This window comes from Nymphalis io, chromosome Z, assembly GCF_905147045.1.
Source record: "Nymphalis io chromosome Z, ilAglIoxx1.1, whole genome shotgun sequence".
In the NCBI taxonomy this organism is placed as follows: Eukaryota; Metazoa; Arthropoda; class Insecta; order Lepidoptera; family Nymphalidae; genus Nymphalis; species Nymphalis io.
In genome coordinates this window covers 14240053-14258200 of record NC_065918.1, presented here as the reverse complement: position 1 = coordinate 14258200, position 18148 = coordinate 14240053, and the positions used below count along the sequence as shown (strand labels likewise).

Here is an 18148-nt window from a genome sequence, read left to right as displayed (position 1 = left end):
TCATCTTAGTTGGTTCGCGGCTAACTCACATTCGCCACACACGCTTTGTGGTGATCAGACGTGATCATTCCTACTGCGCTATGAAGATATTGGGTGCCTTCCTCGGGCTGGTCGCCGTGGCAGTGGCCACGCCAACCGCCAAAGTCGTCTGCTACTACGATAACAAGAGCTATGTCCGCGAATGTAAGTTACCCACCATGTTAACTATTGCGAATGTTTTGACTATTTTTAACGATATTTTTTAATATATCAATATTATACTTATTATTTAATTTAGTAGGAGACCGTTAATTAATTTTGATCGATTGTATAAATTAATAATTTATTGCTGGGCGTTTATACATACAATTAGCGATTATCTTAGTTTACATTCGAAACAGGTTCGGAAACTTCTAAAAGCTTTTCTCTGTGATGAATAATTTAAAAGGGAACAATTGATTTAAAAGCGATAAGATTCATGAATATGAACACTAAAGTATATATTGGAGCATTTTTTTGTATTGTAAGGATGGTAAATTAAGAAAACAGCGTTGAGGATAATTATCGCTATATTAACATAATATCATTTTAACCATAACGCTATCAAATTGTTTTTCGTTTACAATTAATTTATTTTACAGACTTAATCGAATCGATAATATTAAGATTGGGTATTTCGTAAATTGATTATATTTATGGGCCTTGCTTAATTATAATCGACGTCTACCGTATATTTTTATGTTTATAACCGCAATAACTGACATTATTTCCAATTATAAAATAAATATAATTTTATAATGACAAAAAAATAAATAAGGTCTAAATAGCGATTCGAACTCAGTCCAGGGTTATTGTTCGGCCTTTGGCTTAAGAGTCAAGGTCTTTTTATATAAAGATGTCATTTTAATAAAATAAAATATCACTTGAAAACCAGCGATATGAAGTAAAAAAAAAATATGGCGAAACGAGTAGTAGGTAATTCAAAATCTTTTATTCGCAGCATCACCCGACGCCATTTTGTTTTAATGTACAAAATTATTTAATGTCAACCCACAAGTTCGGGAAATCGTCATTATTACATTTACATTATCTATTTATTTCACATCTTTGTTTAGATTACCTTTGGCGATTAAAGTTGATTAATTATGTAACAAGCTGCATATTTATTATATGGATACATTACATGGTCTCAATATAGCCTTGTAGCCTTGTGCGGTTATTAACTAGACTATAAAAAATTGATTACTAATCTATCTGAGTTCTTATAACATAGAATACTAACTGAACCCGCGGCTTCACTTTGTTGTTAAGTTCCTTGCTCAGCTATTTAAATGTATTTAAATATGATTTATAGTATTCTATAAATTATTTCAATTAAATAAAACTAACATATAATTTTTTTTTTAAACTTACATAATTATTTGTTTTCAACTTAAAACTTTAGGAATTTGTGCACAAACCTTCGTTCAGTATTCTTGGGGCTCAAGCAAAAAAAACACCGAAATAGGTTCAAAGGTAAAAGTGTAACAGATAGACAGAGTAACTTTCGCATTTATAATATAATGGATAATATATGTTTCTTCCTACTCATAATCTATTTATTTTCCTTTACTATGTACGTACGTACAAGATTGCAAAAACAAATATTTGCATTTCAAAAACTGGCTCATATATCTTGTTTTAAATCTGCAACCTTCAAATAAAAACTACGTGTGCTATCAACTGGGCCATCTTGGTTATTACTTGTTTATCCTGTTTGTTAAAAAACAACCTACCCACATTTTAAAAAGATCATCTTTTAGCGTTTTGATCATATTGTGCACATTTATTTGAAAAGAACTAACGATTTTAAAAAATGATCGAAATATTTTAATATTTTAACTAAATCTAAGTAATTTTCCTATTAAAACTTTATGTACATTCTGATTTTGCTACCTGGTTCCGACAAAATATATCACGATATTATCGTTTTCCATGTTTCTAATCGGTAAATTGTAAACAACAACCGCGGCGAGACTAATTTTGTGAATTAGTTTATTCTCGATTCCACTGATATTTGTAACTCACAAATTAAATTACAAAATTTTATTCTTTATTTGTTTTTATTTGGGAATCATTTCGCTTTGAGAATTAATTAATGGTTCTTTGGTGCTATTAAAAAAAATGTATACATTCATAATCAACGTCCAAGCAAGCGAACCGTGTTAACGATTACTTATTACAAGAAACAATCCGCGTAGACGAAGTAAGACAAAGCTTTGCCACATTACAAGGACAATTATATCAGGATCTGATTTCATTGTTGTCAACTACGTATTTTCCTCTTTAACATACGGTGACTGTATACTCTATCAGGGGTGACACAACAACGGACCCTGAGGCGATTCGCGATTCGTGAAGTACCGGAGTGAAATGAATATAGCACAATAGGTTTCGATAAAAAATACTCTGAAATTAAAAATACTTATGCTCTTTATATTTGGCGTAATAAAATAGAAGCTTCAAATTAAATTCAGTAAATACAAGTTAAAATATATCATGTAAAACTTTTTGCCTTATTGAATTGCTTAATAATATTTTGAATTCTGTATAAAATCGTAATTCAAAATCTCTTATTAAGCAATTATTTTTTATTTGAGTTTTTGATGTTTGTCACCCCTAGTCTCTTAGAACTTGTGAAGCAATTACGTCATATTTAACATCGTCTTGTTTACAGGATTTGACCTCTTATGATAAGCGTAATTTCTAATTAGTAACAATGCTGATGATAATTAAATTCATGACAATAACATGACCTTTATATCGTGTGTCAGTGAGCTGAGATAATACGAACAAGTGCTTCTAGAAGTATTTGGAAATTATTTGTTTTATGATAACATTTATTTTATTTTATTTTCGTATGTTTAATTTATTATGTTTTATATTACTCGTATGCTTAGAAATAATGCGACCGTTTATTTATATTATTAATTAATGATGTTAAATGTTTTTATTTCTATTGTTGGAAACAATTTAATACTTTACTACGTAAATATAGTTAATTAAATGATATTTCTATTAGATTTTAAATTAAAACGAACAAGTTTAATTTAAAAAATATTAAACAAAAAAAGAAAATTAATGTTTTACTTTTTAAATCAAGCATGTGTATTTAAAACGTGTTAAAATATTCATATGAAGTATAAATAACGTTATTTCTTTAATAAAAACAATCTTGAATCGTACATTGTAAATTCTTGTATTAAAAAATAAAAAATAATTTACGACCGAGTTGTTATATAACCCGGCAATATAATGTTGTGTAAGAGAGAAAGTTTAAGAAGTTCTTTTAGAATGATAAGCGTATAAATGAGCTGCAATTATATGGTATTCTGAAGATTATATATATTATATAATTATGTATATAGTTAAAGTATGTTTTAAATGATTTTCCACAATCTTAAGCTGATACATAATTTTCTATAACAGTTTTTTTATTGTTTTTTTTTTTAAATAAATATTTGTATAAAACATACGCTTACTAAACGGTCAACTAATAAAATTAGTATAAAGTTAAAGTATGTTTTATTCATCCCGAATGAGGATGGGATAAGACCTATTATGAGCTATCGAGTCTGACGGCTAATGATGTAAGTAACGTTTCCAACGTTATAGTATGTTTATGTTTATTTATTATGGTTATTTATTATGTATTTTTAATTTTTTTTAATCTTTTGAGCCAAATGTAAGTGTAAGCGGTCCTGTTCGAGATATGCTTATGCCAACTAGTGTTTTTTTACAAAAATATGTTCTACATAAGTTAATGAAACGATAACGTTTTAGCATTTAATTTTCTGTTTATAATAAGTACTTGTGAATTAATATAAAAATTACATAGAGATATACATATTCGGAATTCTGCTACATAACGTAATATCAGTATAAATTGATTGTATTTTTTTGTTTTAACCAAAAAAAGTAATGATTTTCCCAAATCATGAAACAAAAACGATAGCTGTATATCTATGTTGAATTTCTGCACCACACCGTAGTATGTAATCCCTTAAATGTCCTGCGATTATTATGTTGTAGAAACATTTATACTTTGTTTCTTTAAGCTGCACTATAACATAAAATGTCAAAAATATCTCGTATGAAACAAAGTCGAAGACGGTGTCGTATCCTTATTATGATAGGTTATTATGAAAAACATTTGCGCAATTTTCGGCCTTAAGCGGTGGTGATCTTTCGTTCTTAGTGGCTGTTGCGTCATTCACATCATTTATGAAGTTCTTATCGCTTGTATTTTAAGGGTTAGTTTCCTATATCACATCCAGTCATGGTTAAACGTTTTAAGTGGTTAATACGAAATAAACAATGCGACGTTTACGTGTGCTGTACACCTACGTTCATTTAAGAGTTTTCGTTTAAGTTTAACTCTTTCATTTTCAAATATTGTGTGAAATATAAAAATACATTTATAATGAATACATTTTGCGAGGATTTTGATGAGGATTTTTTTTTGTGACGAAATTTCAATCATACATGGCATGATGGCAATATAAAATGACAAAAAACTAGTGTTCATTTTGAAAAAACATTTTTTAGGAAATCGTCAAATATTGTTACCAGTATCCGGCCGTATTTAATATCTGGCATTTGGACAGATACAGGACAAAAAACCGGATATCCGTTCTTGAGTTCATTTTAACTTCATATTAATCTCGTTCAATATGCCTACAATATTATTGTTTTGTATTGGCGTTAATTTTAATTCAATGACTATTTCATATATTCGCAATAATTTCGTTAATAATAAGTATGTATACCATTGAAATAAAGTTGAGGGATGTATTTATCCAGCTCAAGCTCGCATGCTGCCTCTGGACTTGGACCCAGCGCTCTCATTCTGCACCCACTTGGTTTACGGTTATGCTGGAATACAACCCGACACTTACAAAATGGTATCACTCAACGAGAACCTAGATATTGATCGCAACCATGCCAACTACAGAGCTATCACAAACTTCAAGACCAAATACCCTGGTCTCAAAGTTCTTTTATCTGTTGGTGGAGACGCTGACTTAGAAGAGGAACAGAAATACAACTTGCTGGTAAGTTTTTTACCAATTATAATTCTATTATTATAAAATTATTATTATAAACCGTATTATATATGTATATTGAATTTTTTTATTGATTACATACAATATATTGCTTGAATACAACACAAAAATGTTTTCTAGTTGACGTTTAAAAAGAGAACATATAAGAGATATAGTTTCTCGTCCCAACTTCGTACCGGTTAAATAAGGATTTTATCCCGTACCATTTTTTAAGCAATGATATATAAACATTCGCCAACCGGCCGCCCGTACACTAAGGCATCGTGTAACACAACCTATGTTTTTTTCACGCGTTTCTTTAAATAGCACTCAAATTTTCTAAAAACACATTAAATTCAAAAACGATGTTCTGAAAAAAGTGTATTAGAAAAGATAATTAGTAAACTTGCCACGTGTTAAAGGAAAATGAAGCAAATTGAAATAAATGTGTTCTTCGAATGGGCATCGTTCGAATATTTATAAGTTGTAAGTAATCATCTAATATATTATTGAGTAAGTTCAGTACGTAACATATTTTTTGTTCCACTGTACATCATTAGTATTATTGACCACAGCTAGAGTCCCCACAAGCCCGTACAGCTTTCGTCAACTCTGGAGTACTACTAGCTGAGCAACATGGCTTCGATGGAATCGATCTTGCTTGGCAGTTCGCGAGGATCAAGCCGAAAAAGATCCGTTCCACTTGGGGTAAGGAAAACCATTGTAGCATTGAGTATTACCGATGTTTAATAAATAAAGTCAATTAAATACATATAAGTAGAGCGTTTATAAATTTAAAAGTATATATTTTGAAGATTTGTTTTATAAACCATTTTTCTTAATCGTATACTTGCTTATAAGACTTTTTAATAATGATACGAAATTTATACAGGATCAATCTGGCACGGTATCAAGAAAACTTTCGGTACCACCCTTGTTGATGAGAAGGAGGCTGAGCACAGAGAAGGATTCACAGCGCTGGTCAGGGAAATGAAAGCGGCTCTTAACCTAAAGCCAAACATGCAACTGTCTGTCACCGTCCTCCCTAATGTCAACGCTAGCAGTACGTAACACCTGTACTTTCACTCCTCACTTGTAATTTCTAAATTAAAGTAAGAAACATTATGCTTTAGAAGATATTATACAAGTATCTGTGAAACATGATAAACATCTCTTACGTACTATTTGTAAATGTATTTTCAATATTATTATAATAAAATATTAAAATAATGGTTTGGTATTTTGGATAAATGATATATGAATAAAATAGTGTGGAATTTAATAAATATGAATTTTGATAGATGAAAAAGTACAGGAGACCAAAGAAACCAAATTTGGATAGATTGTGTGAAAGATGATATGCATAAACTAAATGTACTTGTGTAGGTGATGACCGGAGTGAAAAGAGAACGAGGACATACTGCGCCATTCCAATGTAAATTGGGAGTACGTTAAGATTCCTTTAATCATGATTCTATTAAAGTTAAGTTATAGACGATGGAATACGGATGGAGTAGTTACTTAGTAGGATACATGAAGCGATTATTTTGTTTTATCTTTTTTTCTTATATTTGTAAATTATCTGTTTAGTTTACTACGACGTGCCAGCTATCATCAATTTGGTAGACATTGTGAACTTGAACGCTTTCGACTATTATACACCATCGAGGAACCCTAAGGAGGCTGATTACTCTGCACCTATCTACAAACCCCAAAACCGCAATGAACTACTCAACGTTGATTCTGCTGTATCTTACTGGTAATTATATACTATAGATATAAATAATGTTAACAAAAAGAAAATAAATAAATAATGACTATGGTGACAGACGTTGAATCAGATAATTAAATGAATTACTTTCGAAAACTACGTTGAAAACAATTCTTTCAATGTAATTTCAATCAAAAATATTTCGGAAATAGTGAAATATTCGAAGTTATGACAAATATTCTGAGGTTTAATTATCGTTTTTACAGGATCAGTAGTGGTGCTCCCAGTACCAAAATAGTTATAGGTGTCGCCACCTATGGTCGTACATGGAAAATGGATGGCGATAGCGAAATTTCCGGAGTTCCCCCAATCCATGTAGATGGACCCGGCGAAGCTGGTATGTTATTACAATTTAATTCAATTTCAATTATGAAATATCATGTATCATATTTAGACTCGTTTTAAAACGTTCAAATTTAATAATTTGATTTTAAAATGCAATCTTCAAATATTTATAATAAGTCTAAGATTTTTTAACTATTTTTATAGTTATTATAGCAGTGCTACATTTTTATTTGATTGACTTTGTTCTTATTTACAAGTTTTATAAAATATGAGTTTCTGAAGGAATTGGACTTTGCTTTAGGACCCTACACTAAGACAGAGGGTTTGTTGAGCTACCCTGAAATCTGCGCCAAACTGATCAACCCGAACCATCAAAAGGGTATGCGTCCTCATTTAAGGAAGGTCACCGATCCCAGCAAGCGTTTCGGTAAGCTCTTAACAAGCCACAAAGCTTATCAAATTTACTATCATTTGGTTAAGACTAATTTGAGCAGTTTGGTTGCTATAAATTCATCGGTATCAGCTGCTAAATTTAACTTTTCAGACAAGGGCTTAACGAAGGATGGAGATTTTTTTGGTTGGTACACAGAAGTGCTTATAGCTTTGTTAAGTTGCGTCTTCACTAATGGAAATTTGGCAACATTAGTACCACTACAAGTTTGTGGCAAAAATATCTCTAATTACCATAAATCGCCAACCAAAATCAATACATTGTTTTGTAACTGTTGGTGTCATTCTGAAGATTTGCAAACAATTCCAAAAACAAAAATTGCCAAATATTTCATTGGAGACGCACCTTTATGTGGTGTTGGTAATTGTAACTAATAGTGACTGGTATTGTGAGTGTGTCTGATTTAAATAAGACACAGAGTTGTCTAAATAATACTCGTGGAGAATAAGCCTTAAGGCTGGATGGGCAAACTTGTTAAAATAGTTCTTAGTGCTTTTTAAATTCGAATTACTCTATTAGACAAAAAAGTAACCAAATTATTCAACAATTAATTACAATTATAGTGAACCGACAAAATTAAAACATTTTAATAATTGCCTAAACCTGTTCGGGTACGCGCTTTTGAACGTTTTTTTTGCTGTTATTACTGCTGTTTTACTGCATTAATACATTTTAAAGATATAGCTACCAGCACTGTTTGAATTTATATCACGCACTATTTCTGCCCGAGTTTTTTTGGAAAATGGGACCTGACTTAATAATAATTTATTTTACAGGGACATACGCTTTCCGTCTTCCCGATGACAACAGCGAAGGAGGTTTGTGGGTGAGCTATGAGGATCCTGATACAGCCGGACAAAAGGCGACATATGCCAAGTAAGTCAAATTATATTTATACAAAAACATCCTTAAATAATTGTCTTGAATTCAAATAATTGTTTGTATCATTGGAGATCGGTTTTATGTACGCGAGTTTCTTTCCGTTCCTTTTCGCTAGATGCTGATTTTCGTAACGGTGGTAGTGTTACAAAATTGATGATTCACAAATGTAAAACTTTATTGTTAAGTTTATTTGGATTAAATACATTTGATTTGATTTAGGTAAATTCTATGTCATCGATAATCGATTGCAAATCGATAGTATATAATTTCAAGGAAAACTATCCAATCAAATTTATTAAATTATTATTCAAAAATGCTTGAAAAAATATTGCTTGGATTTTTAAAGCGTAGGCAACTTTGAATCATGTACTTTCGACATGTTTGTAGCGTAAAGGCAATTCATTTTTCTTTTTTTTATTTACTTGAAGTTCTTAATTAACTGTTTGTTAAAGGTCCAAAAACCTCGGAGGAGTTTCCATCGTCGATCTAAGCATGGACGATTTCCGTGGTCTCTGCTCGGGTGACAAGTACCCCATTCTTCGTGCAGCTAAATACCGCCTTTAATTGATAATTGAAAAAAAATAAAAAAAATACATATAATTATAAAAAAAAAAATTATAAAAAATAATAATAAAAAAAAATAAAAAAATAAAAAACACGGCCGACAAAGTAAATTATATTCAATTTGACGTGAGCAAGGTTTATGATCTAAATGATACATATCCTTAATATATAATACAGTGACAGTTAAAACACTGCTTGCTTTAAAATTTTAATTTAATTTACACTCGAAATCTGGTTATAACAAAATAAGTTGATTAATTATAAAACGAGCATTGACAACTATATTATCCAAGTGTTTGTGTGTTAATATGTATACTTTTAAATAGTTGTTTTATGACCTTAGTTTAATTTTAAGATATTCGAATAATTAAAATCAAGAGTGCATGTTTTAAACAGTAAATGTATTTATTACACAACGATAATTATGTTAGGGAAATTATAATAGAATAAGTTGAATAATTGTAAAACCAACCTTGATAACTATATGATCCATTTTTTTGTGTGTTAATATGTATACTTTTAAATAATTGTTTTATGACCTTAGTTTTATTTTAAGATATTCGAATAATTAAAATCAAGAGAGTGCATGTTTTAAACAGTAAATGTATTTAATACACAACGATAATTATGTTAGGGAAATTATAATAGAATAAGTTGAATAATTGTAAAACCAACATTGATAACTATATGATCCATTTTTTTGTGTGTTATATGTATACTTTTAAATAATTGTTTTATGACCTTAGTTTTATTTTAAGATATTCTAATAATTAAAATCAAGATAATGCATGTTTTTTTTATTTATAACACAACGGTAATAAAGTAGTTTGGCAACAAAATTGTGTTTTTTTTTAAACATAAGCACCACTGAATTTTCATGTGCTTAATTTGTGAGGAAACCTGCATGTGAATTTCACTGAAATTCTGAAACATGTGTATTCAGCAGCGTGGTAGAATAAGCTCCAAACCTTCTCCTCAAAAAGGGAGAGGAGGCCTTAGCCCAGCAGTGGGACATTTACAGGCTGTTACTTTATACAAATTTTCCAATCGAACTGACCGAGTTATCTGATCACCTATATGATTCAATTATACAATAAAAATGAGCTATCCATTGGTAAATATTATAAATAACGGCGTATCAATATATAAAAAGATTCATAATTAAAAAAATACCTTACCTGACTTTAATTGTAGAATAAAGGTTTTCATTTATTATTATGATTTTTATGAAAGCCAAACTCGAAATACTTTCAATTTCATGTCACTTTTAATGTATACAATTTTATAAAAAAAACATGGACACGTATTTTAGTTATATGTACAAAAAAAGTTTATTAAAATTGATTAAAATATTGAGCAAACTTATGTTATGTGCCAACTTAATTACGTTTTGTAATGGACAATTTGCGTATATTTGATTATATCGTCGTAATCATTTTAAACTATGGTATGATGTTTTGAGAATTTGAAAATCATTAAAAAAATACTAGATATTAAATCCTTCATGGACTTTATACGTTTATATATCTTTTACTGTTTTTAGCGTTCATTATGACACCAATGTCAAATTGTTGTCAAAGCTAAAATATTTAAAATATTCATTATGCTTTTGAGTTCTATATTAAAATTGGGAAATTTGAAGCGATTTCTTAAACAGCCTTTGGTGTTAACACATACTAAAATATGTCCAACAAAATCTACTACCAACCCAGTTTGTCCGGGTACTTCAAGCAACAATACTTCAAACTATCCGACATTGGGATTAAAACGAGCACTAAGACCTGGTAAAGTACGAATGGGATTCATACCAGATGAATGGTTCCTGTTTTTCCACTCGAAAACCGGTGTAACTGGACCGTATGTGTTTGGATTAGTTTTCACAAATTATTTACTTAGCAAAGAAATTTATGTTATGGAGCATGAGTATTACGTCGGTTTATCTATATTCCCTATGCTGTACTATGTCTCAACGAGATTTGGTCCAGACATTGGCCGTTATCTCGACAAGAGTATTGACGAATATGTCGAAACGCTAGAAAAGATGAGAAAAGACGAAGCATGTGTCTATGAAAATGCCATCAAAGACGCGAAAGATGCTCAATGGCGAGCAGAAGGACAAAAATTGCTGATGGATGCTAAAAAAGAAAATATCAAAATGCAATTAGAAGCCATATACCGGGAAAGATTTATGCAAGTTTACCGTGCCGTTAAGGGTCGCCTAGACTATCAAATTAAGCTTCAACTTTCAATGAATAGAATACATCAAAAATGGATGATAAATTGGATACTTCAAAATGTTAAGAAATCTATAACTCCTGATTTCCAACAAACAGTTTTGCAAAGGGCTATACAAGATATAGCTGCTCTTAGCAGCAAATCATAATATGCGATCAACAATAGCATTTTTATTTTAAAGATTGATATTGAGAGTTTACGTTTTTTTCATTATCTTACACTTTGCTGTTTGTTATCTGAATATATAATTATTTAGTCGACTACCGTGTATTTGAAATGTGAGTTAAAAATAAAATCTTTTAAACGATTAAAAGCTTGAACCGATGCTTGAAAAGTTAACTCATTCAATAAATAATTTCTAAAGTCAAAGTATTAAATGGAAATAGCATTTAATAATAAAAGTTACGGTCGTGGAAATTAAATAGATCGTCGTTTTATTGATACTAAAATTTTCTGTTGTTCGACTGAGCGATAAAATTGAATTAATATGCTTCAGTGGTATCAAATATACATACTTTCAGTTTTTTTATTTGATATAAAATATGTTAATCTTCAAAATATCACACCAGTGCTTCCTCCAACCACAGAGAGTAATTAATCGAACTTTGTATTATATTAACTTTATCTTATAGATTTTCCTTTTTATATTATATTATTATATTATATATATTGCAATACGGCGCATAATCTATGTTTCTACTCTTTCGATTTTGGTGTGGGAACTAGCTGTCCCGCCCCTTGTTAAACTTCCTTGTAAACAATACTGATATAAAATATTGATGTTTCACAGAAGAATGAGAAGTGATGATGATAATCTGATCACATTTATGTAGTTTGTTTTTTATTCATGACTTTCTGTAGCTTAAAGATAGGAAAATGCAAAGCAAAATATGACCTGAAATGATATTCTTTAAAAACTTACTGCGTATCTCACTCTGAAATATAAAAAGTAGGCTTAAGGTGATATGTTAATGCGTGGTCTTTTTGAACGTTTCTTATTATAGTGAATGTCACATACTACTTTCTGATATTTCTTCGGTTGTGTTAATCGGTAAGTTTTTTTAAAGAAATACCTCAACAGTAAGACTGCGTGTTTAATTGAACAAGTATCATTGAATTATCATATGCTTAATTTGTATTAATAGCTCATCTCATACTCGGCGGTGATGGGAAGCATATGCAGGTTATATTTCGTATGAAATTCTGTTTTGTATCTACCAACCCGCATTGCAGTAACTTGGCTTCCAGTTGCTACTACTTTGTTAACTGTACAAAGGAAGATGGCGCTTGGAAAATAGTTTTTTTACTGTTTTTAATTTTATTGGAAACGTTGTTTTACTTTATGTATTATTATTAATTACAGTTATTGATTTTACGAATATAAATCCGGCTGTTGCCTGCAAATTTCAACCCAACGGTTATGACTGTGATGGAAGTGACCTATACGTACCAAAGTAAGTTTGCTGTTACATTAATCGCATCGCATTTACTGTTTATTATTGCAAGAAACAATTCTTATGAATAGAAATTTTAGTTATCGAGTTCTCTTTCTTAAATTGATTAAAATTTTAAAACATATCTTTCCATAGATTCTACTTTGATCTGAAGATGGAGGATTGTAAGACAGCCTTTGTTGGCAGTTGCCCACACAATTTGAATGTGTTCAAAACGTTATCAGACTGTCACCAGACATGTCGAGGTATATATATATATGGCGAACTTACAAATTTAAGTAGAAGCGGAATAATCTCGATCTGGCTCATGAGTTTTCTGAGATGAGGTGTATTTTATAATTTATCTCGTGATCGGCCGTGAGGGAAAATAATATTAAACAACGTGCATATGTAGGATGAAATTCTCTTATATGCGAATACACGAACCTGTGTTGGAGAAGCGTAGTACATACAATAGCATAGTATTTGTGATTCCAAAGTAAGCTGAGCTTGTACTATGGAAACCAGACAACTGATATACTATATATACTACTTTTCTTTTGTAAATATATACTTATATAGATAATTACCCGTGGACTCGGGACAAATGTCTGCCCTGGGTGAGAGTCGAACCCACAACCTTCGGCGTGATAGGCAAGTATCTACCAACCACGTCAACCAGCCCGTCAAAATATTTAATATTTAAATGTTGTTTATTAAAATAATCGAATATTTTTCTTTAATAAAATTTCTCCAATGGTTGAAATGTTGAATATATATGATGAATGTATAGATTATATATTTTATATACAATACAAATATATACTAGTAACTTATAGCAATATTACATTATTATGTTAATAATCTCGTTTGCTTTTATACAGATGTTGGATTGCATCGAATACCAAAAACGATGTCACCAAGAATTTTTTGTAGATTGCAGTACGATTTTGGACATTGTAATGGATATTATCAGAAGTAAGTCATCCTCTTTAGTAAGATTAATATAATAACAGTAAAGTAAAATTAAGAAAAATAGAATTGATTCATGACTTTACATAAATTTCAAATGAAATAAGATAAAAAAGGTGAAGCCGATATGGCCCAGCAGATAAAGCAAGTAACCATGTTTTAATCCACCAACAATGTTTGTAGTCATTTGGGGTACTAAGTAAATGATTAATTAGTTTCAAAAATAAATAAGCAAAAGGGTAAAAAACGATATAAGAAATTACGAAATAAAATTAAATATTACAACACATCGGCAAGTAAACGTGCTATAAATTCCGTCAATAGTCCGGACCTGTAATCAGCAGTACTTTGTATTATTGTGACTTGTAAGTGAGCCAGTATAATTACTGTACAACGGGCATAACTGTTTAGATCGTCATGGCTTGCGGCGAATTAAGAGTGCAAGAAATAGTTTATATTTCATACAATGCCACTGTCTCTGGGGAAAAATAACCACTCAGTATCAAGTGGTCTTTTAGTTTGTTTTCCTAAAATAAATTAAAATAAGACTGCCACGACCTTGATTTTTTGATAAATTATATGACACAGAACAAATCAAGAGACACTTGGGAAAATCGATGTTGTTTTTTTAAGCTACAAGACTCAATTATTTCTGCAATATTAAAGCTAGCAAATTAGCATCACAAATACATTTATTTGAAATATAACCACTTACTATCAAGTGGCCTTTTAGTTGTCTTCATAAAATAAATTAAAATAAGATTGCTATGACCTTAAATTTTTGCTAAATTGTGAATATCAAGTGTAGTAACCAATTTTTTTAATAGAGCTACAAGACTCATTTTTAAGGTAACAAATTAACAACATAAAGAACTCTCACAAATGCATAAATTGTCTTAATTATCGTAAGTTATAATCTCTTCTTTAGAGAAGCACTTACCAATTACTATAATTTAAACGCTCAGCGATCGTTGGTAGTTATTCTAATGAATAAGCAACCAATAAGCGTCCACCATTCTGGTCAAATTAGTAAATCAGACTTGACGGACACTAAAAGTTATTCTAATGAATAAGCAACCAATAAGCGTCCACCATTCTGGTCAAATTAGTAAATCAGACTTGACGGACACTAAAGTAAAACTGAACTGGTCGTAAAAAATACTCTTAATGCAAATCAACTAACAGTGCGAATAAAATATTTTCTCTCAATAATTACCTAGAAGCTCTCTGCTGTCTGTTTTGTGTATACATTCGCATTTATTAAGGATGAATATAAGATAGACGTATAGAATTATTGCATAATTAATTAAGATTTTATTTTTATGAAATTATTTTCTTATCACGTAATAATATGTTATATTCCGAACTATAATCTAATATAAATAGCAATATACTAGTTCATTCAATTTGCTAAATAATTTTTGTAAGGCGTCTTTTTATAGTCCATCTAACTAAGCCAATGCTTATAAATTTTCATATAAAATAAAGCCAACAAGCTGTTTTTCCGGTTATGGTGTTATTATAAGTTAATGTTAGGTAACGCTAATGTATACTGTAATTTAATAAATTATTTTCACGAATATTTTTCGCTGAAATAGTTGGCATCAAGTTATATTTTCAATTTTCTTGACTTAATAGTTTAATTGATATTCAGTCAGTACAAATGATTTTGTAAGAGAAAGAGAGAGAGAGAGAGAGAGAGAAAGATAATCAAAAACTTCATCTTTTTATTCGAGCAAATTTTAAGAACTACTTACCGATCAATGAATAAAGTTAGAAAAAGTACGAGATGGATAAAAAATGAGGATTCGGTAAAAATACACAAATAAACGCAGGAGAAGCCGATGGTATGAACTAGTAATCAACATATGTATTACATCTACAAATGAATACAAGCTAGATAAACAAAAAAATATGTGCCGTCCGTGCTTTTGGTGTGTCTTTCAATTTTTGTGATTGAGTTTATTTCTGCTGTAACTGCATGTTTTTATTTCCGTTTCGCATTACAATCGGTCATACACACTAGAACTGTTGATATACGTGTATATAAACAATTTCTTACTTAAGAATAAGGGATCAAAGATGATATATTCATTGAGCCTGTAATTGCGCTTGTACTGTGATTACACGGTAATTACACGTTAACCACCAATAGTTTGAATCGATGTTTTCCAGTTTAACTGGTGAGTGAGCCAGTGTAATTTCAAATACAAGGAAATGTGATTTTAGATCCCATGGTTGACGTCGCGTTCACGATGTAAACATAGGTTTACAGCTACTTTTATGCTAATATCCATGGGTACACTTATCAATTACAAGTCCCATTATTCCGTTTGATTTCGTGCGAATTAAATAAATAAAAATAAATTTAACGTAAAAAAATTAATCGTTTGTTTATGAAAGAATTACACATAATTACATATAGAATATACGTAATTATTTGTTAGTAACTACGTTTTAGTCGTCCGATTTTCTAGGTTTACATGTAGTATTACAATACCTTTTTTTCATAGTACAGTCGAGATGGCTCAATTGTTATATGTGGATCTTAATCAAAGATTGCGGGTCCAATCTCAGGCATGCACCATTGATTTTCATGAGCTTAATCTTAATCTTAACCTGCATGTGCTAGATGAAATTCACACGTGTATTAACTAAACCTTGCGGTTTATGTACAAGTTTTTAGTAATTAAGGAAGCGATTAGAATCTCCAATTTTTCTCCTTAACAGGCTACTGCACAGCAATGGTACAATTACAGTCGATACTTTAAATAGTATCCTACATTCTTTGTTCTTTTATATAGAATAAGTAGGCGGACGAACCACCTGATGGTAAGTGGTCACGAACGCCCATCGACATTGACATAGTAAAAAAAGTTAACCATCGCTTACAACGCCACTAACCTTGGAAACGAAGATGTTACGTCCCTTGTGCCTGTAATTACACTGTCTCACTGACACTTCAAGCCGGAACACAACAGTACCAAGTATATCTAGTAGGTGGTACCTACCCAGACGAGCTTGCACAAAGCCCTACTGCCAGTAAACTTTTACCATCTTATTTATTTCTACACCTCATATAATTAAAATTCCTCTAACAAACCGATCGTATATTTGTAAGTTTTTATAAATCTAATTTTTGTTATTACTAAATAATAAAGGAAAAATATCGGACAAATTATTAATTACATATTTTTAGATGGTACTTTGACGTCACTGCTCGACAATGCAAAGGTTTCTCGTATAGCGGCTGCGGCGGCAATATGAATAGGTTTGCAACACAGCAACTGTGCGCTACAGTGTGCATGCCACTGAACTTATAAAGTTTTGCATTAAATCCATACGAAATTGAAAGCGAATTTTATTTAAGAGTATCCGTTTTTGGTTATAATATAGGTACCGTTTTGAACTTTGACAATATTACAGATTTATAAGAAATTGACAAAATAAGATCATAATTAAGGATTAAGAAAATCTTACAATTAATAAAAGAATATAATTTCGAGGTCGAATTTCAGTGCGACCTCTTATGTGGTTAATGTTTCAAAATAGTAAATAAGTCTGAACCTGAAGCAAAGATTTGCTTTTAAATGTTCAATAAAGCTAAATTTTTAAATTTGGAACAGATGTGTCGTCAAGCTGTCTTCGATGAACATAAAGTATCACAAACTCGCTTGTCTTATAACTATATTTTATATTATTTAGGAGTTTTCGCCCGCCGTTTCGCACGCGATAGGGGGAGGGGGAGCAAGCACTAGGTAAAAAAATAGGCTATCCATACAAAATTTCATCCAAATCGGTCCAGTGGTTTAGTGAAAGCGTAACAGACAGACAGGGTTCGCTTTCATAATATTAGTATTGATTAAATAATAATAATATTTGTGATGAAAGTTTTTAGGGATCAAAACTCGTCATTTTCCAAGGTATTATATCAAAGTTTGGTGCAGCCAAAGTAGCACGTTTTTCCTGTAAAATTCCAAAACATATTGGTATTTAAGTCGCATTTCAGATATTTTGATTTTAATTTCATCGAATTTTTACTACTAAATTCATGTGATAATTTGCGCTTATAAAATATCATCTTGTACTCGATGCCAGCCAGGCCAGCTGTCGGACATTTACAGGATTAATTGATTACTTTTATAAAATCAGAGGAAGGGTCAAATAACCGCAGTTTTACCTTTAAATTTGGAAAAAAAAACACTTGGAATTTAATTCGTCAGCTGTTTTCATTAGAATAGATTTAAATTTAGCATATGGTTAAGTGGTCGCTCAGTGGGTGTTATTTTAGTAATATTTTATCCTTAAATAAGATATTGTTACATCATCCTGTCTAGAACTACAGTCGAGCTTCGATAGTTGTTGACCTTGCGCATTGCCTTTGGCTCGAGAGATCATATCGCACTTAACATAAAAAAGCTATGCAGTATCATCTAATTTATTTTCGCTTTTAAATATTACGTTTTTGGATATCCCAATTCGTAGAGTCATA

At 30.7% G+C, this 18148-nt stretch overlaps 3 protein-coding genes and 1 long non-coding RNA gene across 9 annotated transcripts in view; 3 read left to right on the top strand and 1 right to left on the bottom strand.

Moving 5' to 3' along the window:
* Nucleotides 1–9142, top strand: LOC126780507 (chitinase-like protein EN03). The gene is made up of 9 exons (XM_050505063.1): nucleotides 1–183; nucleotides 4822–5072; nucleotides 5639–5771; nucleotides 5956–6126; nucleotides 6654–6822; nucleotides 7041–7171; nucleotides 7421–7546; nucleotides 8347–8446; nucleotides 8905–9142. The coding sequence occupies exons 1-9, from the start codon at nucleotides 81–83 to the stop codon at nucleotides 9014–9016; spliced, it is 1296 nt and encodes a 431-aa protein (XP_050361020.1). The 5' UTR covers nucleotides 1–80; the 3' UTR covers nucleotides 9017–9142.
* Nucleotides 9143–9246: 104 nt separating this feature from the next.
* Nucleotides 9247–9855, bottom strand: LOC126780546 (uncharacterized). The gene is made up of 2 exons (XR_007670521.1): nucleotides 9758–9855; nucleotides 9247–9555 (listed from the first exon to the last, which is right to left on the bottom strand). It is a non-coding gene; the product is annotated as an uncharacterized LOC126780546 (long non-coding RNA).
* Nucleotides 9856–10600: 745 nt separating this feature from the next.
* On the top strand, nucleotides 10601–11505 carry LOC126780524 (ATP synthase subunit b, mitochondrial-like). Its single transcript, XM_050505091.1, has one exon. The coding sequence runs from the start codon at nucleotides 10620–10622 to the stop codon at nucleotides 11397–11399; it is 780 nt and encodes a 259-aa protein (XP_050361048.1). The 5' UTR covers nucleotides 10601–10619; the 3' UTR covers nucleotides 11400–11505.
* An 85-nt stretch (nucleotides 11506–11590) lies between these two features.
* Nucleotides 11591–18148, top strand: part of LOC126780534 (tissue factor pathway inhibitor-like) — a 55210-nt gene continuing 48652 nt past the window's right edge. The window contains exons 1-5 of one of the 6 annotated variants that reach the window (XM_050505110.1): nucleotides 11613–11841; nucleotides 12615–12705; nucleotides 12841–12950; nucleotides 13569–13662; nucleotides 16856–17010. In XM_050505110.1, coding sequence (XP_050361067.1) covers nucleotides 11739–11841; nucleotides 12615–12705; nucleotides 12841–12950; nucleotides 13569–13662; nucleotides 16856–16979 — 522 coding nt within the window. In that variant the 5' untranslated portion in view covers nucleotides 11613–11738 and the 3' untranslated portion in view covers nucleotides 16980–17010. Of the gene's footprint in view, nucleotides 11842–12614; nucleotides 12706–12840; nucleotides 12951–13568; nucleotides 13663–16855; nucleotides 17011–18148 lie in introns of those variants that run through there. The other 5 variants (XM_050505111.1, XM_050505112.1, XM_050505113.1 and 2 more) reach the window with 5 other exon arrangements.